Source organism: Leptopilina boulardi, unplaced genomic scaffold (assembly GCF_019393585.1).
Source record: "Leptopilina boulardi isolate dan_hultmark-lab unplaced genomic scaffold, ZJU_Lbou_2.1 LbouV2_137, whole genome shotgun sequence".
Lineage (NCBI taxonomy): Eukaryota > Metazoa > Arthropoda > Insecta > Hymenoptera > Figitidae > Leptopilina > Leptopilina boulardi.
The window spans coordinates 2,833,515-2,856,213 of NW_026137682.1; the positions used below are offsets into that span (position 1 = coordinate 2,833,515).

At 25.9% G+C, this 22,699-nt stretch overlaps 1 protein-coding gene across 9 annotated transcripts in view; it reads right to left on the reverse strand.

Annotated features, from left to right (window-relative positions):
- LOC127291506 (whirlin) overlaps nucleotides 1-22,699 on the reverse strand; it is a 189,293-nt gene that overhangs the window by 91,036 nt on the left and 75,558 nt on the right. For all 9 annotated transcript variants that reach the window (XM_051320692.1, XM_051320689.1, XM_051320687.1 and 6 more), the window contains 4 exons: nucleotides 4,961-5,281; nucleotides 4,403-4,635; nucleotides 3,507-3,807; nucleotides 3,187-3,246 (listed from right to left, as the gene is read on the reverse strand). In XM_051320692.1, the coding sequence (XP_051176649.1) occupies nucleotides 3,187-3,246; nucleotides 3,507-3,807; nucleotides 4,403-4,635; nucleotides 4,961-5,281 (915 nt within the window). The remainder of the gene's footprint in view (nucleotides 1-3,186; nucleotides 3,247-3,506; nucleotides 3,808-4,402; nucleotides 4,636-4,960; nucleotides 5,282-22,699) is intronic.

The following is a 22,699-nucleotide window of genomic DNA, read 5'->3' on the forward strand; positions in this document are numbered from 1 at the left end:
ACGGAAATATTGAACGATTAAATGGCACTATTTTGCCTGCTTTGCGCGCTAAACTCGGTACTCTGGATGCGAACAAATGGGACACGCTTCTTCCCAGTTTACAACGCGACTTAAATACATCTGTATCGAAATCCACTGGATGTTCTCCATTCGAAGCCTTGTACGGTTACATTCCTCGTTTTTCAGAAGGCGCTACTCGTCAACTCACTGTAAACAGCGAAACTTATCGAATTCCATCTGAATTACAATCCGAAATCCGTGAGAACATTCAAAGTGCACAGAATGATTATAAAACGCGTTACGATTCTAAGCGATTGAAAAATGTGAGATACAATGCTGGAGACATTGTTTATATGAAAACGAATCCGATTGCAACAGGTGAGTCTACCAAATTGCAGCCTAAGTTTAAAGGTCCGTTGGTAGTTACACGAGCCTTGAATCATGACACTTATGCGGTGACTAGTCTTCGAAACGAAGGTGCAAAAAGATCGTCTACTACGGCACACGTTAGCCAATTAAAAATTTGGAATCCGCGAAATACGTTCAACGACGATTATAGTATGTCCGATTCCAATTCCGATTCAGACGACGAAATTGATAAAAATAATAGGGAAATAGTTGATCAAACTGTAAACACAAATGTTAATTCTCAAGTAATTCAAAATCAACAATCACCTATTGTACTCCGACGAAGTGCGAGAATTAGAAAAGCTCCGAATTACTTTTGAGATCGCAACTAACAATAATTTCTTTTTACAATTTAATTACTTTTATAATTTATATCTTATTGTAATAAAATTTTACAGTGATTGTGATATTACTTTGAAGCGAATATCTTAAGTTTGAGGACAAACTTCTGTCAGGATGACCGACTGTTAGCAATTTTCATATTAACGATATTATAAATTTATTTTGAAATAGTGCGTGTGTGCAGTATGGACGCAGAGGGCGTTGTGTGGAGCGTTGGCTCGTTTTGGTTGTACGTAAGTTTGAGTTAGTTGAAAAATGGCATGAGATGCGTTATTGTCACGTTGTCAAGGGGACGTATGTCCGTTTTGTTCGAGTCAATGTATATTCCTTAAATTAATATAAACAATTACTTTTTCACTTTTATTTAATGTGTCATCATTAAGAAAAACCATTAACATACATGATAGAAATTCAGTTAAATAAAATTTCTGTCAAGAAGAAATTGTGCTAAGCTAAATAAATAAAAATTTTGCTAAATGGAATTTTAGTTGAATAAAAATTCTGCTGAATATAAATTTGGTCAATAAAAAACTCTGTCAAGTGAAGATTCTACTTAATAAAAATTGTGCTAAAATTAAATTCAGTTTAATTAAAATTCTATTAAATGAAAGATTTACTAAAAATTCTAATGATTCTAATTTTCTAATTAATGAAAATTCTGTTACATAAAAAATAGAAAATTCGACATTATAAATTCGTACTATATATGTAATGATTTTTAGGGAATATTTATGTGTCTTTATTGTTTGTAAATTCTAAATTAAATATTAACAAAATAAAATCAAAGTATGAAAAAACTATTTATACTGAAAAGTTCAATATATTTTTCATAAAAAATATTTTTAACAGTGTGTTTACTATATTATTATAGTCAGGTGGAGTGCTTATTTAAGCATGCCTTTGGACCAGAAAATACTAAGCTGGGAAAAAGCAACTATATATAACGTCGAAAGTTATATCGATATAAGTTTGTCTAAATTGTGATCGATATCCTTGTTAAAATCGTTACATAATTTTCTTTCATCGCACCTCTCCATTTGACGAGTATATATTTTTTTTTTGTAATACATTTAAACCTACTTTATTATTTCCCTTCTATTTCCCGAGTTCACTCTCCTTTTGTTTCCGCCTAAAATTCCATTACCATTTTGTGATTTATACGCATAGTTCTCTTTACTTCAAAAGTGATTCTCTATATATGTGAAAGCTTTAGCCATCTAATCATTAATAATAATATACGACTACACGAGAAAATTTATCGCAGTACCAGCAAGTTGGAACTGAATAAAAAACACTTATTTTCCTCTCGTTTCATATTCATAAGGAACAATAAAATTAAAAAAAAAAAGCTCGATGAATACAATGATATCAAAAGGGTTACCTCTATACGCCAGAAATTCTTTATAATTTTTTTTTCAACTTCACCGTATAATTGAAAAAGTTTTTGATAACAAAAAGAAATTATCTTTCACATTTCGTTGCTTAAAAATAAAATTTTTTTTAGCAAAATTTGAAAATAATAAAATTTTTTTTTGATTTTAGATTTTAAATATTAATATTTTAATAAAAATTCTTTCGACTTCGAATTATTGTAAAGTATTCTTTTTAAATTTAAATTTTTTTTTCAACTAATTTGAACTGACTTTTTGCTACAAATTAATTAAAACTTTTACTAATTCAAATTTAGAGAGTAAAAAAGTTTTTTTATAAACGAATCAATTTTCTTTAAAACAAATAAAATTTCTTTTACACAAAAGAAATTCGTCTATAAAATAATTAATATTAAGAAAATAATTTTTATTATTCATAAAATAATTATTTTATATTTCAATAAAATTTATCTGCAAAAAGAAGTTTATTTCAAGTCAACGAAATATATTAGTTGATGAAATTAATTTTCTTAAAGTATCAAAAATCTTGTTTTTTACTCAACTTAATAAATTTTAATTTATCATCTATAGCTATCTATTTGAAAATTTTGTTCAGATTTTTATTTTTATAATTTTTTTTTATAATATTATTCAGTGTATTCTAGAAAATTAACACACAAAATACTAATTTACAAAGATATAAAAAAAGCAATAAGTGAATTTATTGATTTTAATTACGAAAATAATAATAATTGTGAGAAAATTAAAAATCTTTGTTATATATTTTAAGTGTTCAAAAATTGAATATCAATTGTGCAATAAATGTCAAAGAAAAAACAAAAGTGAAGTAAATATATATACATATATATACGAATGTATATATATATATATATTATAAAGACAATAAGAATGGACCGAGAAACACACAACAGGCATCCAGTATAGATATTTAAGAAGATAAAGAGATAAATATTTTGGGATCATTTATACGGCACAATATATATATATATATAACAAAAAGTTAATATTGATGAGTAAATTAAAATTAAATCTGTAAATGACTTACCGGAAGGTCATGAAGCGACGGAGTTACCACTAAATCCGAATAGGCTCGATCTCCTTTTCTCTAAAAAATGTAAAGTAATTTTTTTCAATTACTAAAGTTTTTTTCATTTTAAAAATTTTTTATTTAGATTCAAAAAAAAAACAATTCAAGATAATAAAAAATATATAATAAAATTTAAAAGATAACAAAAAATAATTGAAAAACAATGCAAGATAATAAACAACAAAAAATAAGATAACAAAAGATGCTTAAAGATAATAAGAGAAAAACAATATATGTAATTAAAAAAAAAAAGAAAGAGAAGAGAAAAATTTAATTACTCTGGACATTGCGACACGTGGCCTGTAGACTAAATCATCAAAGCAGACTCTATCTTTGCTGTCGACAAGTTCTCTAAGTTCAATGAGCAAAGTGAGCTTTTCATGAGTGTTTAGAAGATCAGCTAGACTTGCCACAAGTTCCTCAACTGTTATCCTTCGAGTTCTATAATCAGCCAAAAGTTGTGAAAGGGCTGCTCTTTCACTTCTGGCAAGAACAACCCTCGCTTTCTCTTCCACCATTGCCGCTGTGGCTGCTGATACAGAATGAACACCTCGATGCCTCCATTCGTTAGTGCTATTCCTAAAGAACAATACAATACAGCTAATTTACTTTTCTTATTACTCTCAATTCTGTGTAAATGGTACTGGCAATTTCTTCTTGTTCTTAATGACTATATATTTTATTAAACTAGTAAAATAAAAACTATACAGAAATGGAGATTTCTTTTTTCAAAGAATTAATAATTATTCACAATTTATAATAAATAATTAATTAACTTTGATTCATTGGAATTTTTAGGATTTCATTTAATCTTATTACCAACTGATAAAACGATAATTATTATTATTAATTATTACCCTTTAAATTTGATTATAAAATTACATACTGTATCAGTTTATTATTAAATGAATAAAATTAATTTATAAATTAAATGAATTCAAAATACATTTAAGTGATTATTCAACTATAATTTTAACAGAATGTCACTTTCAGTTTTTATATAATTAAAACTTTTATAATCATTGAAGAACATTGAAATTATATTAAATAATGAATTAACATTAATGTCATTTGTGACTGAATATTAATAGATTAAAAAAGTTTTCTAGTTAAAAATGTTTCATCTAATATTAAGGCGATTCAACGCTTTTATACATTAAATAGAATAACTTACGCAGGACTAGGAGGTCGATGATTTGGGGGACTTTCAAGTATCATTGAATCATGATCCGGATACCTAGACACAGGAACAACCATCGGTGTACTTGTCGTACAGGAATGGGGCACTTTGCCAACATCACGAATCAGAAGAGACATTCTTTTATTCGTTTTAAGAATCTGGACGGCTTCGTCGTGAGTTGCTTCCTCGAAGCTTTGTCCATTCACTTCAAGTATTTGATCGCCTATCTATAAATCAAGCAGAGTAATAATTTAAATAAAAAAAAAATTTTTTTTATAATTCATTTTTTTTATCCTAAATTCTGGTACATTTTTTTCTTTTTTTTTACAGTGAAATAAAAATAGTCTCTTCTAAATTATTTTAAACTTTTTTTTTGAAATAGTTTAAAAAATTAAGATGAAGTTACTTTTATAGTTTTCTACAAAAATAAAAAGTAAAATCGTAAGTTGAGAAAAAAAAATTCTAAACTAATTTTATCAATTCTTTTAGTAAACAAAATTTCGGGAAAAAAAAAATTAAATAAATTTCAGATTTCAAAATTTGAGAACTTACCAAAAGGCCAGCACGATCGGCGACACTGTCTTTGTCGACTCCAGTTACATAAATACCCAAACCATACTCGAGACCACCTCTAATCATAAGTCCAAGAGATTGACCAGGTTCTATGCAAAGTTCAACCTTACGAGTTCTTGGACCATAACGTGAGTCACGCGGATGAAGTGGAGGTGGCGATGCTGGTCGACCCTGTCGGTCCATCCAACTGCAAGACTGTTGTCTTCCGGTAGCGGTCCATACTGGATGACCACCTCGACAACGAGGATCCAATGCTGGACCTCGTACTGTCATACTCAATGTCCGACAAGATTTTAACATCTGCGAACAAATCAAAAGAGTCATGGGTCTTCGTTAACTGTTCACTGATAATTCTAGATCTTAACCCGGATTGACATTTTAGCTCCTATTCCATTATGGTGCTCACAATTTTTCCTTTTTTTTTCAGAAAAATTAATTTTTTTTTTTTTTTTTTTTTGTTCTTTCATAAAATAATAATTAATTAATCAGTGACAATATTTTCTGATAAATAATGAATCATTAACATTACGAATTCAAATAATAATTTACATATTTTTGTTATTAAAAAAAAAGAATATAATTTTTATAATTATAAATTTTATATAAAATTTAAATATAAATTATAGGTACAATATTAATAGTATAATGAAAAAAAACATTCGATTCAAATTTATCGGTTATTTGACTGTTATCAAATAAATATTTACTTGAACCAAATAATTTTTATTTGAATTAAATAAACTGTATTTGAATCAATAATTTCTGTATATGAAAAAAAATACCATCTCAAATAATTATTTGATACAAATAAATATTTATTTGATAAATAGTCAAGTAACCGATTATTTGAATCAAATTAATTTTTTTACAATAATTGTATTTATTACAAAATTATATTTATAAAAAAACTGAACAAATAAATAAATAAAAAAATATATAATACACATTATTATATGAATTCGTTAAGTAAAAATCGAACGAAAAATCAAAGTAAAAGTTAGTCCAACCTTTTGAGATTTAAAAAAAAGCAAATTTTAATTAAAAAGTGTTGCAGTGAAAGTGTCGATAATTTTATTTTCAACTATAAACTATAAAACGCTGTTCAATAGGAAACTCAATTCTTTTTTTTTTTTTAATCTGAAATATCCCTATGTAAAATTGGACTAACTTTTTTTTCAATTTTTTATCCTATTTTTTCTTAAATAATGAGAAATTAAATGAGATTATTTGCGTATTGCTTTTAGAATACCTTTTTTTTTTGTCTATGCATATAAACATTGTTAGACAAATTTTCTACTCTATTAAAATTGGTGTAAGAGTAATAATTATATTATTCTAATGCATCGCTAATTTTATTATATGGTTCGGATCATTATTCAATATAGTCAACTGTATCAAAAATTATTTAATCAATTTTTATATTACTATCAGGAAAATAGGCCAATCCGGACTAACCTCTTTTGATAAGACAGAGCCTAAAACGAGTGTGCAAGTGAAATTTTCAAAAAAATCACAACAGAAAAAAATAATTTTTTTTTTTTCAAAGAAATTCATGCATTTTTAAAGATGAACGAAAATGAAAGCAGTAAAAAAAGAAAAATCAAAATTAATTGTATTTGTTAATATTAAATATAATAAATTATACTTTAAATAAAATATTTAAAAGTAACAATTAAAAACAATTATAATTTTAAAAATAAATGAAAACTAAAATAAATTTACAAGAGAAAAATTAAAAAAAAAAAAAAAAAAAAAAATTCAAATATATTGCTTTTTTTGTAAAATAAATATTTTACAAAATTATTTCAGTATAAAAGTAAAATTTTCTGGAATTGGTCATTGCACTCTGATTTTTGGCACTATAATTAATTCTACTGTAAAATAAAATTAATTAAAAACTTAACTTTGAAAATAAAAATAGGTGTTATAGAAAACCCGAAATGAACCTATTACAATAAACGTGCTATTTTCTTTTTTTTGAAAATAGTATTGCGATGTAAAATTTTTTTTAATTTTTAAAAATTACGAAATTTTACAAAAGTAAACAATTATTAGCAATTATTAACAATTTTTAACAATTAATAGTTGTTTATTAAATTTTATATTAAAGAGAACGATACTTTTAAAATATTAATTTTAAATTATTTATAATTATTAAATTCTTTTTATTATCATGAACCATGAATTTTTATCACCATTAGTTAATAATCATTAATTAAATATTAAAAAATATTAACTTTTATACTTTTTATTTCAAAAAAATCGTTATTATCTAGTTTTGAGATATTAAAATTATTTTTCACAATTATTAAAAAAATTCTCTTTTCTCTAAATTTGCATCGCAATATCATTTTACCAAAAAAAGGGGGGATGTCGAACAATAAAATATTCTTCACTATTAATAACTTAGTGCACTGAAAAAAGTTTTGGTTAATTACACCATTATAAAAAATTCTAATTATTTAACTAGAATAATAATTATTATTTTTGCAATAATTCTAGTTAAAACAACAGAAATAATTTGCTAAGATTATACTTTGAAAAAAAATTATTTAATACAAGCATCGAAATTGTTACTAATACAATAAATATTTTATATAAATTATTATTATCCAAGTAATTTTATTTAAAATTGATTCGAAAATTGAAACAATTTTTTCTTTAAATTCATATTTTAAAAATTAGTTTTTTTTTAATATTTATAAATTGTTTAAAAATTTTATATATTTTTTTATAGCAAAAAAACAATAATTTAAAATATTAGTTTTCAAAAAAAAAAAAGTAATTAACAATTTATAAAGAGTGCAATTGATGCATGAATCAAATAATTTCTTTACCAGTATAAAATTCTAGTAAATTTAACCAGACTATTTTTTCAGGAGCTAAAAATATTTTTGACTCGAGGGGGTCGTGAAATTTGTGTTTATCGAGGAAGTATTTGAAAAGTGTTACTTACACTCTGAATCTGAGGTGGCAAGACAGAAAAAGAAAGCACAAAGATAGGACGATTGTACAAGCCAGTAAGACTTTTATATTTTATTAAATATGAATTTTTTTTATACGATAAAATTTATATTTTCATAATTAAATTATATATTTTGTATTGTGTAAATTATCATAAATCTGATGCCATTATTTTTTTTTTCAAACCATTTATTTCAAATTGTACTTAAAAAAAAAAAAAAAAAAAAAATTACTTTGTACAGATTATTATATTTTTTTTAATAATCAGAAATAGTTTTTTTTTCCCCTAATATTTCATTTTTTTTATGTCTTAAACTATATATTACACATTTGCAATCAGTGATTACGAATAAATACATATATAATAACTTTAAAACTTTGGTTAATCTAGTTTGACTTAAATTTTTGAGGACAACTTGCCAACTTCAATCAATATACGGGAACTCTCTAATTGACCAAAAATTGGAAACACGAATGTAGAATATCAAGAAGTGCGAATTTCCTCTGGACGTTTATTTAAATACGTTTACGTGCACATGTATATATGTATACTGCACACTGTGGGTTATTTGAAAAGTTTTCCAAAGTTTACCAAAGTGATATGGTAAAATTAGAAAACTTCGAATTACTGAATATTGTCTTTACAGGCGCACAGTTAGCAGGATATAGACTAAAAATTCACATTGGATATCTTAGAAAATTTTACATTTAATTTACTAATTAAGTTTTTAGTGGTAAAATGGCAAGCGATATAAATTAATAAAATTTCAAAGTTCAAAATGGCGGATTTAACGCATAGAAGGCGAAATTTTCTTTTTTTTTTGATAAAATTTGTTAGAAATTTATGCTAATTGGGGGGGAGTTTGGAGTCGTTGAATTAAAATGTAGCTTTGGATTTTTAGAATCCAATATGGTTTATTTGTTCTAAAAATTGCAAGCAAAAATTAAGTTTTTTAAAACTCTTCCGTCATTTTGAATTTTGAAAATCTGACTGGTTAAAATTTTACAAAAAATAAATATTTTTTCCCTATTTCCCGTGAAAATTTAAATTAATTAAAAAAATAAAATAAAAACTACACTATATAAATACAAAAAAAATTTAAGTCTCACAAAGTTGGACAAAAAATTTTTATCAAACAGTATCTCCAGTAGATGCTCGAATTTTATAAATACTTCTAAATTAATATCATTTATAGATATATAAATATTTTTTATCTGTATATATTTTTTTTCTCTAAAGAATAAAAAAAAAATGTATTTAACCAAATTTAAGAGGTCGACTTAAATTACACGTGAAATCGCCGATAAGTAAAAAACAAAACATATTTGAAACAAACCAAATAAAACATTTTATTTTAAATTTTAAGTGAAGTAGAAAAATAAGCAAATTATTTAAATCAAAAAAATTTGTTTCTTTATAGTGTGCATTTTATTCTAGTTTTTCTGATTCTTTTTTTTCTCTGTTTTTAATAAAATGCTTGCAGTGCTAAATTTTAATTAAATTTTGGAAATTTTGAGGATATACAAGCGCAAGTGAGCGACATTAAGACAATATGCAGACATAACGTTTCGAGTTGACGCCATGCCATACGGTAGCTAGGATATCGATCTCGGAGCAGCCCGTGACGTCACATCCTGCTTATCCTTGACCCAACGCGAGTCTCGTCCTTACGATATTTCCGTATGAATTGCATGAACGACAGAAAAAACTTTACATCTTTTCAAGATATTAACTTGTCATACTGTTTACTTTGTTTTTCCAATCTCAAAATCAATTCTATGGAGATTTTCATATAGAACACAAGAGCAATTGTTGACGCTCTTATATATAGTATAGATTTCACAAAATTTTCTTCAATTCCCTAACTAATATCTCTTTTTTTTTATATAAAAATAAAAATAATAGAAACTAAGAAAGTTCAAAAAATTGTAAATAATATTAATTATATTATTATAACTATAATAAGTTTATTATTTTTTTAAAATATTATTTAATTATTATTATTATTACTTTATAATAAAATATTAACTATTTGCAGAGATTTATCATTTTTAAACATTTATTTATTTTATAATTGATAAATCACTGTATTGAGTGTAAGAGTAGGTTGAAAATGTATAAAACACGATAAAATAAATTTGCAAAAATCTGATATAATATGTTAGAAAACATTCTTTTCAGTAATATTATATGGTAAGAAGTTAGCTTGAAATTATATAAGTTGAATTAATTTACTATATACCGTAAAGTACTATGTATTAATTTTATGTGAAACTTTTGATTGTATCTGGTGAAAATTATAATAAAATTCAAATTAACAAAGATTATAGTCATTAATGATAAATAATAAATAGCTGTCAGTTACGGTTTTTTAAATTTACTTCAAATGATATTATATTACGAAAAAAAGAGCAATAATAATGTAAGTAGATAGTAAATTAATTTATATTATTAATTTTCCATATTAATTAATTAATAAAATTAATGAACAATTATAAAATCAGATTTTATTTCTTTGAATTTCTAACGTGTTTTTTTTAAATATATAGACATATCTCTGAAACCTGTAACTTTAATGTCCCTTGCATATATTTTCGTAATTTTAATAAATTAGTTGGTTTTTGTTGGAATTCGAATTTGACCTTCAAATTCAAAAATTCAAAATGTCCGACATTATTTTTAATGGATTTGAATAAAAGTTGGTATAGGGGGACATAATTTTAAAAATTTTAAGGAATTTAAATGAAACTTGATTTTTGCATAAATTAAAAAAAAAAAATGTCCACCATTTTGAATTTTATTTTTGAGATCATATTTGAATTCAGAGACCCCAAAAACCCTTATATACTAACCCAATCAAAAATTTACTAATGGCGCAGTACTGACGCAGTACTGACAAGTGTTGGCGCAGTACTGGCACCCAGTATTGGCACCAGAGTTGGCGTAACTTTGAGATGATAACATTTTACCAGTATCGGCTGCCAGAGTTAGCACCAGTACTGGTTACCACTACTGGTTCAGTACTGGCTGAGTACTGGTAGTTTTGTAATTTATTGTATACGAAGAGAAAACTTTAACTGTAACAAAGATAAGTTACACTGCAATAATGAAATCTCTGCTCCAGGTAATACTTTTTTTTAGGAAAAAGTGTGTGAAATTTTTACTAACCCAACACAAATTAAATATTAATTAAATTAGTCAACTAACTAATTAATGTTTTATTATATATAAAATCGAAAACACCAAGAGTTATTATTTTTTATTAAGTATAATATATATTGCAAATTATTATTTAAAAAAATCAAAAAATAAATATAAAAATATGTTTATTATAAAACCAAAGTTTTTATAATATATAAAAACAGTTCAGTAAAAATAAAAATGTTTATAAAATAATTATAATGTATATAATTATACAATTAGCTATTTAATTATTTTATTATTCACTTTAATTATTTGCATCAAAATAAATTTTTGAAAAACTTTTTTAAGAAAATAAAAGTTGTTTTTTTAATTTTTAACAAGTGTTGTCAAGAAAATTTTTTTAAATTTTTATTTTAAAAATTATTAATTTTTTTATAAAAAATTTTATTTATTTTTAGTTTGATCGTTCTAAAAATTTGTTGGTTTATTGCATATCTGAAAACAATAAAAAAAAACTTGCAAAATGTTTTGGAATTAGTCTCAGGAAACTTTTTGTTTAAATAACTTTACCCACAAAAAAGCAAAATAAAATACCTTTTAATTTTCAAAAATAAAATCAAAGTGAAAAAATTTTTATAAACAAAATATTTAAAGAAAAAGATTCATCAGGTTCACTCTAGAACTTTTTATAAACTAGTATTAATCAAAAAGAAAATCTATTTGAGCCAGTACTGGTTCAATATCGGCTCCGTACTGGTTTGCGAGTATTGGGTGTGTGGTACTGCACCAGTACTGATACAATGAAAATATCAGTACTGGTTCAGTACAGACTGACCAGCCTCGGCAGCCAATACCGTCAAAAATATCCCCGTGGAAATCCTCGAGGATTTCCTCGTGTCAAATTTGGACAGAATTCCTCGAGGATTTCCATGAGAATTTTGTACTCTAATTTTTTTGTCTGTATTTCAAAAATCCGTAAGGGATCCACGAGAATTTTATACTTTAATTTTTTCGTTTCTTTTTTAATAATTCCCACGGAATCCACGAGGATTTTGTACATTATTTTTTTCGTCTGTTATTAAAAATCTTCACATATTCCACGAGGATTTGTACTTTAATTTTTTGTCTAAATTTCAAAAATCCGCAAGGAATTCCTCGAGGATTTTGTACTTTATTTTTTTCGTCTGTTATTAAAAATCTTCATAGATTTCACGAGGATTTTGTATTCTAATTTTTTTGTCTGTATTTCAAAAATCCTAACAGAATCCACGAGGATTTTGTACTCTAATTTTTTTGTCTGTATTTCAAAAATCCGCAAGGAATTCCTCGAGGATTTTGAACTTTGAATTAATTTCCCTGCACCTATAAATTCACGAGGATTATTATCTTAAAAATGTCTTATCTGTGTTTCACTGTCGTCAAAAAAATCCATAATGATTTTAACTTAAAGTTAAATATTTTTATTTCCTGATCGTTGAAAATATCCACGAGGACTTTTCAGTAAATATTTTTTGTCGGCATTTAATTACAATAAATTTCCTCGAGGTTTTCAAATTTTGAAATTCAATTTTTTCTCTTTGTACAAATCCTCGTGGATTCCTTGCGGATTTTTGAAATACAGACAAAAAAATTATAGTACAAAATCCACGTGGAATCTGTGAAGACTTTTTAATAACAGACGAAAAAAATAATGTACAAAATCCTCGTGGATTCCGTGGGAATTATTAAAAAAGAAACGAAAAAATTAAACTACAAAATCCTCGTAAATTCCGTGAGAATTATTAAAAAAGAAACGAAAAAATTAAAGTATAAAATTCTCGTGGATTCCTTGCGGATTTTTGAAATACAGACAAAAAAAATTAGAGTACAAAATCCTCGTGGAAATCCTCGAGGAATTCCTTCCAAATTTGTCACGGGGATATTTTTGATGGGTGCAGTACTGCGCCAGTAGTCAACTCTGGTATAATACTGAAAGGACCCCGCACTTTTTACATTGAAAATGGCTTTCAGACAAATCTTTTGAAACTCTGTAGTTTTGTAGTTTAAGGCTTCCTCAATAAAAAATCCATATGCTAAAATTCAATCCTACGAGTAGTTTTTTAGCTACAGCACTTTAAAGTTAAAAAATAATAACGTAAAAATAATGTATTTATGAATGTTTTCTTTTTCACAAATGAATCAAAATCTGTTAATCGGGATCGCTGAGTACGAATCTGTGCTCAGAATTTCGGAATTCAAAATGGCGGATCCAATATGGCGGACGCGCTTTCGAAAAATCACTTGAATTCACCTCAAAATCATTACTCGGGGGTTTTCAGGGTCGCTGAGTACGAATCTGTGCTCAGAATTTCGGAATTTAAAATGGCGGATCCAATATGGCGGACGCAGTTTCCTATTGTGTTAGATTAGGTTTGACAATTTTTTATTCGTTTATTACTTTAATTCTTTCTTCCTGTCGTACTCAGCGACCCCAAAAACCCCCGAGTAATGATTTTGAAGTGAATTCAAGTGATTTTTCGAAAGCGCGTCCGCCATATTGGATCCGCCATTTTGAATTCCGAAATTCTGAGCACAGATTCGTACTCAGCGACCCCGATTAACAGATTTTGATTCATTTGTGAAAAAGAAAACATTCATTGAACATTTTTTGTTCAGGAAGCCTTAAACTACAAAACTACAGAGTTTCAAAAGATTTGGCTGAAAGCCATTTTCAATGTAAAAAGTGCGGGGTCCTTTTTGGTTGAGAAGTTTCATATATAAGAATTGGTTGGACATTTTGGGACCACAGTGTCAATTTTTTCTCTAACATTTCAATGTTTATTTCGAGACACAAAAATGGGTCCAAAAAAATAAAAAGATTAATTAATTCTAGTTAATTTTTGACAAATGTTTTCATACCCAGTGCATTATTACCTATATCAGTATTTTATTTTTCTTATAAATATTGAAAATATTAAACGAATTTTATCGCTTTTTAAAGTTATAACCCCACAGTCAATTCCTTTCCTTCCGTTTTTTTTATCTTAAAAAGTAAACAACTGTTGAATATTTGTTTGTTACAGGGTTAAAAATAATTTGCAATTTTCAAAATTTATAACTTTTTGAAGACGACTGTTTTATTTGTTCATTTTTATAATTGGAAAGCTTGGGTTCTTGATGTTTATGTAGACTGAGTTTTACACTGAAGTATCAAAAATATATATATATATATAGTTATTTTGATATATTTTCCACAATAATGAATAAATAACAATGAAACTTGGTAAAAACTTATACAGTATATATACACGGAAAAAAATTTTCTGTAGAATTTACAGAAACTCCTGCGCCATCTACTGATGTTTCTCCAAATAGAGAAATATGTTGAATCATTGGCATTAAAATCTGTTAATTCTACAAGTTTGAGCTACAGTTCTTAAAAACTGTTGAGTGACCAAATTATGTATACTATATGGGGATAATATATATTTGGTATAGAGTATTTCTTATAGGTTATATTCTCCTCCGAATACATTAAATTCGCGGAACATTATTGTATAAATTAGTATAACTTCTATGTAAATAAATTCATCCTTCAATAATTTTCTAACAAAAAAAATGAGGAGCAAGTTTTCAAAACTTATGATAAATCCACTTTTTTTTATGTCGAGAAATTGAAACAAACGTCTTTTCTCACTTAATCACTACAGTTAATTTTAAAATTAAAAATTTGTAATAATTTATTTCTATAATAATGTTTATGGGTGATTCTCTCAAAAAGGACAAATTACGCTTTTAAGATATTTTGTTAAAAAATATGAAAATTAATTGAAATTATTTAAAATTCTGTCAGCCATGCGTTAGGATTTAACAATTTTCAATCGGACCACTGAAGAAAATTTTAAAAAAAGGTAAAATAACTGAAATATTGAATAAAAACTGATGTTACGGAATGGAGTTACGGAATGGAGTTTTAACACTAGTTTTCATTCAATAATTCAGTTGTTTGCCATTTTTTTGAAATTTTCTTTAGTGATCCCATAAAAATTTGTTGAATTTTATCGTATGGCTGGGAGAATGTTTATTAATTGAAATTAATGTTATTATTTTTTAACAAAAACCTCGTCCAAAATTGTGCACAAATAATTTGTTCTTTTTGAGAGAATCACCCTTATATACTTAAGACGTTTCCTTTTTAATTAAACTTTCTTGACGACACTATGATAATAATAAAAACACTAAATTCGCCTTAACCTCTCGCACTCAATCGTACTCAGCCTTAGTCGAATCACTGCATTGTTTTCGCGCATGCGTTAAATCCTTACAGAAAATATCTGTAGAATTAACAGATTTAGGAACATGTAAAATCTCTAAATCGATGTTAAAGAATTACCAGAAAATTTTTTTCCGTGTACCAAGTACATTATGGAGAGGGAAATTATTTCATCTCATCACTATTGAATAAATTTAAATGTTTCATTACACCCTTGTTCCATTAAACCCAGGTTTCCACTATTTGTTACAGAAGTTATAAAATATGATATTTTTAAAGCATATTTTGTAGGAATCCAATCATTTTCATATTTTTCTCAGTGCATAATTACTATATATAATGGTTAATAAAAATTATGAACTATAACGTAATAATGTTTACGATATACGCATATGGGTGATTCTCCAGAAACGGGTCACTTTTGAATAAGGAATTTTTTTTCAAAATTATTTAAAAATACATGTTTATTGCATCCTTTGTATTAATTATGATTGGAACAAGTGATTCTAATAAATATTAGAGCTTAAAAACCGTTTTTAATGTAATTTTAACGATAAATATGTATTGTAGTACTTTCAGCGCAATAGCGTAGCAAGGGCGGCCGGGGCCCCAGGCACCATTGTTTTTGCGCAGACATGTAATTAAATTTTTAATATTTAATTTTTCGAGAACAAAACAATAATTTCTTTGCAAAAATTAATTGTTTTGTAGAAATTTATCTCGGCTTTTTTTTATAAAAATAGAGAAAAAAAATTAAGTTTCTTAAACGCAAGGGAACTGAAAAGCTGAATGACGGCCCTGTAGTTGAGTGTCGTTTCTGCTCGCGCGAAACTTGCGCATGCTCAATAAAATTTCGGGGGCCGGAGTTGAGAGAGCTGGAGTTGAGAAACAAATGAAAAACATTAATTACTTTGTTAATCAAGGACTAAATAAAAAATCCTTTAGGGATTTTATACAATTTTATTACTTTTATCGATACTATAGGTTGAAATTCAAAATTATTTTGAAAAACGATTGTTTTAAACAGGTTCGGAGTTGAGACATAATAAAAATACGCAAATTGTATTGTTTAATAATATAAATTTAAAAGTTAATTAGTTAATTAGTACCGTTGATTTTTATTCAATTGGGATTTTTACACATATTTATCAAAAAATTGCTTTAGTTACAATGAAAATAACAAGCAAAACCTCGAAAAACTAGTCAAATTCTCAACTCCGGATCCAGAAAAAAATTTACGAAGAAACATTATAAATAAACATTTTTTTATTTAAATGGACGAAAAATTAAAAACCCTTTTAGGGAATAACAGTTTTTCAGCCATACTTTAAAATGACTATAATGACAAATTTTATTTTTTTAATTTTAATGTCAAAAATCTTATTCAAAAATAGCAAAATCCATGTGTGGAACGAGCAAAAGTATATTTTTAGCATATTTCAGATGACAAAATAAATTTTGGGAAGTAAAATATCATTATATTGATAATGAGTTTATTAAAGATCATTAAAATGAAGAAATTAAAAAAAAAATAAACCAATTCTAGATAATATTTATTAACTAATTAATCAAAGAATCAAAAGTGACCTGTTTCTGGAGAATCACCCATATATGTATATTATTCTTTAAATGCTTATTAAAATAAATTTTAAAAGTCGTCTCAGATTAAGCAGCTTTCAATTTCTGATATGAAAATTTGATTTAGAGTGACAGTGAGTTATGAGATAGTTATCTAACCGAAATCTCAGAGTATCATCAATCATCGTAATTTAACGTAATTAATTGCCTCTCTAAATTATAATACAAGAAGAAGAAGACGATTATAATTTCAAATGTACATACCTATTATATATAGAGACATGGATAGTGAAATAAGCGGAATTTATAATCCTTTTGTCAATTTTTTTTTCGCGTTAAAAATATTATTTTTATAATTCTAAGAAAATATTTTGTAAGTCTCAAATAAAATTATCTTATAATAACAAAAATAATAATAATAATAATACACTGTAAAAAATTTATCTCCTTCAAGTAATCAGTTACTTTTGAAGTGTATATCTATCAAAATTCAATAAAATCAATTTTTGATAATTATAATTTTGCACAAATAACTTTTTTGTTTAAGGTTATGTCAATGGGTTGAAACTCTTTAAGTAACCGATTAATATTTGAATTAAATACATTTTTTCCAGTACATATGGGTTTTAGAAAAAAGTGCTAAAAAAAATTTTGGTTAGAACTCTTAAAAAATGACAAATTTTATATGATTTTAAAAAACTAAATATATTTTTTTTTAAAGTTTAGTAACAAATTTTTAACAAAGGTATAACTGAATTTATGTCTGACACTTATGCTAAGGTAAGGACCAAGTTAGACCGAAAGTACTATGATCTAGGTTATTACAACAGGATATTATGGTTTAGACTATGTGTGAAAGGGTGGTTATTATCCTAGCGTCAAGTGAGTTCCGGAATATTCCAGATAACCATACTATTATTAGTACGAAAATATACTTTCATAACGTATATGTCATCACGAATGACGAATAATTCGAATAATAGTGCAAAATTTATTATTTAAGACTTGAAAATCGTAAATAAAACTTTAAAATGGGAAATTCTAATTTTTCTTTCAAATCCTATTTGAAGCAACTTTTCATCTACAATATGATATCAAAAAGATAATAATCTTTTCAATTTAAGGAAAAAGTAAAAGAGTCTGTTGTCTTATCATTTCTATCACCTTAAAAAAAAATAGAAAAATAGTATCAGTTGAAGAGTAATAGTCTTATTTTAAGAGTATAAAATTGTCGAGGAAAAGAGAAACTTCTAAGAAACGCGATCGTTATGAAGAACTTTTTATTCTTTGTTGTCTAACTTAGTTATTTTCCTATTAATTAAAAGTTTACCGCACTGTAAACTTATTCTAATACGAATTATGTTAATTTAATTATAAATTAATTAATTAAAAATAAAAGTAAAATTTTTTTTTTAATTATAAAAAGAAAATAAAAAGAAAAACAAGCCATTATGAAACTACAAAAACACAATTATATTGATATAAAAATGCTTTCTAATTGTAAGTAGAAAAAGTATATTTCAATCAGACATTTTAAGTAGTAAAAGTAAATTTGATATTTGAGAAAGAATTCATTTTATAAACAAAAGATTCTAATTTCATTCTCCTCTCTTATATTTTTTACATTCATTATATTTTCAAATTCTTCAAAAATAATTATTATTAATAATTAAATAATGTGAATAATCAAATAAATAATTTTATATTTAAAATATTTTTTAATTTTTCAAATACCGATTTCAGTGAAACATTAATTATTATTTAAATGTAATAAATTCTGTTTTTATATTTAGATGAAAATGAATTCTAAGTTAAAGGAGGGGAGGGAAATTGAAACGTGGAAATAGAGCCTATTTCAATTACAGACGAATCAGAAACTTGAGAATGAAAGGAGGTGAAAAATACCAGAGAGGAAAACCCCCGAGCTCTGTCTGGCTTCAGGTAATCTCCGGTATAATAGGTCTTGGATAAATTTCTTTGCGACTCTCGCGTACACTTGCGTTAAAAATCACAAGAATCTTACAGTGAAAAAAAAAAGAAATAATATCTATCAGCAATAAATACGAATGAATTTAGAAAATTTTTAACAAATAGAAAGCAATTAAATTTCAAATATTCTTTGGGTGCAGTTCCGAATAAGGTCCCCCTCCGATTTTAATAAAATTTGGTATACTAACGTATTTTGGTGCGCTGATTACGAAAATGATAGTGAAAATTGGCGCAAATTTGATTATCATGGTAAAAACCATAAAAAACACCATAAAATCATGGTTTTTTGCGATTATCTCGTAAAAAACAAAAAATTTCGAAAAAAGTTTTAGACAAAAGTTGTAGATCTCTAAAAAACACACATTTTATGTTTTATGCATTTTTTACCAAAAGTCATTATTTTTTGAGAAAAATGGTCCTAAAGTAATTCGCGGAAATTGTGGGGTATGGAGTCTACAGCAGCGGTAAACGGAAAATACTAAACACGGCCTTCGGCCGCGTAAGGTACTGCTCGCTTTTCTTGTTAAAAAAACCTTGGCGAGAGGGGGTGGATATGGCCGAAAGTATTTTGCAGAAATTGTGGGGTGGAGTCTGCAGTAGCGGTAAACGCAAAATATTAAACACGGCCTTCGGCCGCGTAAGGTACTGATCATAATAATTTTCTAATTTAATAGATTATTTAAACAAAATTTTGATTTCAACGACAACTATACTTTGGTACTTATTAATCCAAATTATTACTGATAAAAATTTTAAATTAAAATAAATGAAATTAAGTAAGTGATATTTTTACTATAATAATTAAAAATTTATTATATTTTAATTTATTGTCTAACCTAATCATATTTTTTATATCTTTGATTCAATAATTGTTGTATGATATAATTGATACTGAGAAATTAAAACTTGTCTGCAGGTACGCGTCGTTAGCATAGTGGTTAGAGCGTTAATCTACAAGTCCGTAGGTCGTAGGTTCGATTCCCCTCGTGCTCAGTTTTGTTTATTTCATAGGTTTGCGTTATTTTCTAGATTTTAATTTATAAGTTGTACCAAACCTTGAAAATCTAATACATACACTATTATTTAATTTTTAAATTATATAAATATTTTTTTTACTTTTTTTACTATATACATTGTTTGTTAGTCGTCATCTTTAATACAATTTAATTTAAAAGGAAATTATATTTATTCATTTAATTTAATTTACTTTTTTGTTGTTAAATTATTTATATAATTATTAATTAACAATTATAAATAAAAATGGAATAACTCAATCCGGCCCCAGTTTGGGCGTTGTCTGGGTTGTCCACTTTGGACATTGGAAAACCCAGTCTGGCCCAGATTGAGGCCCAGTCGACTTTTCAACACGGGTAAAAACAATTTTCACTGACAATGACTGATAGATTTTACAAAATTACTGGTACATAAAATAAATGTTCCAATTAATGTTGTTGATCCATATCATTATATTAAAGAAAAGTTTTAGTATTTTATGTTTGAACTTGAAAAAGAAATAAGAGAATATTTATTAATATATATACATATAACATGCGCAAAAAAAGGAATAAAACTAAAATAGATAAGAAAGTATAGAAATGATATTATATGTTCTCCTTAAATTACCAGCAATAAGTCTGTTGTGAAGTCATTCTGATATTGACTTACTAATAGACCGTTTGCAACTTTAGCGTTTCTTAAGACTATAAAGCTCTAAGTAGTTTTGTATACTGCTGTAATTTTTTTACCCCCATTTACCTTAAAAATGTTTCTATTTTTAATTATTTTTTATTACTTTGTTTCATTATCCAATTCTAAAAAATTACATTTTTCTAAATATATAGTAATACTTTCAGTTTTATTACTAAAAGAATATTATCACCAAATTATAATAAAATGTTATTGACGCACGAACTAAAATATTTAACAATGGATTTCAATAGAATTTTCATTTATTCCAAATTCAACCGAATACATTGAACAGAACTTTAATTAAATATAGTATTCTAATTTAACCAAATTGCCATTAACGAAACTGACATTTTACAGAACAAATTTTTTTTAAAAAAAGCGGAATTTCTATTTTACTTTACTGAATGTTCATTTGACCAAATTCAGCTAAAGTAATTTAGGCCGAAATTCAAAGATAAACAAATAGTTTGTCTAAATGGAGATTCGGTGAAATAGAAATTCAAAAATTTATCTTAAATAGCACCTCGAGATTAAAGAAATTTTTTTTTTTTAATTTTAGTTCGATTAGAATTTATTGACAATATTATTGTATACGGTCAAAACAAATTCAATCAAATGGCAATACAGTTAAATAAAATTTCGATCATTAAATTTCAACTAATATTAATAATTTCTCAAGTTTGCTAACAAAAAAAAATAAATACGCATTTCCTAGTACGCGAGTAGTTTCAACGGTATTATGAGAAAGGTAAACTCCATTGTACTGTAAATTGCTCTAGTCATAAAACTAATAAAAGACTGACTCTTTGTTCCATTATAGAAATAAATTTTATCTTTCATCTGATCACGACAAAGGAATTATTACGTCTCATAAAGTTTTCATCTCAAATTCAACATCAAAGTTACAAATACTATTTATATATATATAGATCAGTAGAAAAAATGTCGAATGTACAAAACTACATTAAGAAAGAGAAAATCAGAGAGAAAGAGAAAATGTAATGTGAATACTTGTAACTTAATTTTCTGGCTAAATTAACTGAAAACTTAATAAAATGTTTAAATGTTTCTTACAAAAAAACAGAACAAAAAAAAGTCAATGGAAAATTCATGAATAAATAAAATAGTTTTTTCACAGTTTTTCCTACACTGAAAGAAATTTCATAGGAAAAAATAACAAAATGCGTATTACATTTTAATATATTCTTTTAGAATTTAGGGAAAAGTGTACTTTTTATTAAAATTCAATATACTTTATATTAAAGTTCCAACTTAAAATCTTTTTTCAAATATTAATAATTATTGTAGAAAGAACGTAAAAAGATTACCAATATTTGAAAATATTATATTAAATTCTCATAGAGTTGTTGCATTATATGGAATGTAGCGTTCTAATATTTGTAAAACTTTATACGAAAAATTCAGAATGTCGAAAGAAAAGGGAAAAAAAGTGGAAACTCGGACGTTTCCGTTAATTCTCGGGAGGAAGAGGAGTGAGACTAGGAACAACACATTCACACTTACGATACAGGTTAACACACATACTAATGAACACGCACGTTCATTTCGCTTATACATAGACATTACACGATCGCAACGAAACCTACACTTACAATTCTATACGCATAACGATAAATTTCGCTGGGGGTCGGCATATATCGTTTTCTTATATACTAACTACTGAATATTTTTACCACTTGCGAGAAAGAAGTTTACTTATAATAACTTAATAATAAAAAATAGTTTACTAGTGCCAATGGTGTAATTTTATAGAGGTTACGCTGGGTTCATTTTTATTATTAATTGTTTATATAGATTTTTCTTTTTTTTCAGATTAAAAATTATGATTGTTATAAAAATTTTTATTGCAAATAAAAATCAAATAATTGTAAAGATGACATCAAAAAATAATAATTAATAAAAATAATAATAAATTTAATAATTATAAATGTTTTCTGTGGCACTATAAACATTTGAAACACGTGTGTTGACAGTTGATAGGTACGTTCTGCTGGTTAACAACACTTTCGAAAATCGGATCAAGTCGTAGAAGTTCGAGTAGGACACGAAGCCGCAAACAGACAGAACTTCGGTTAAATTC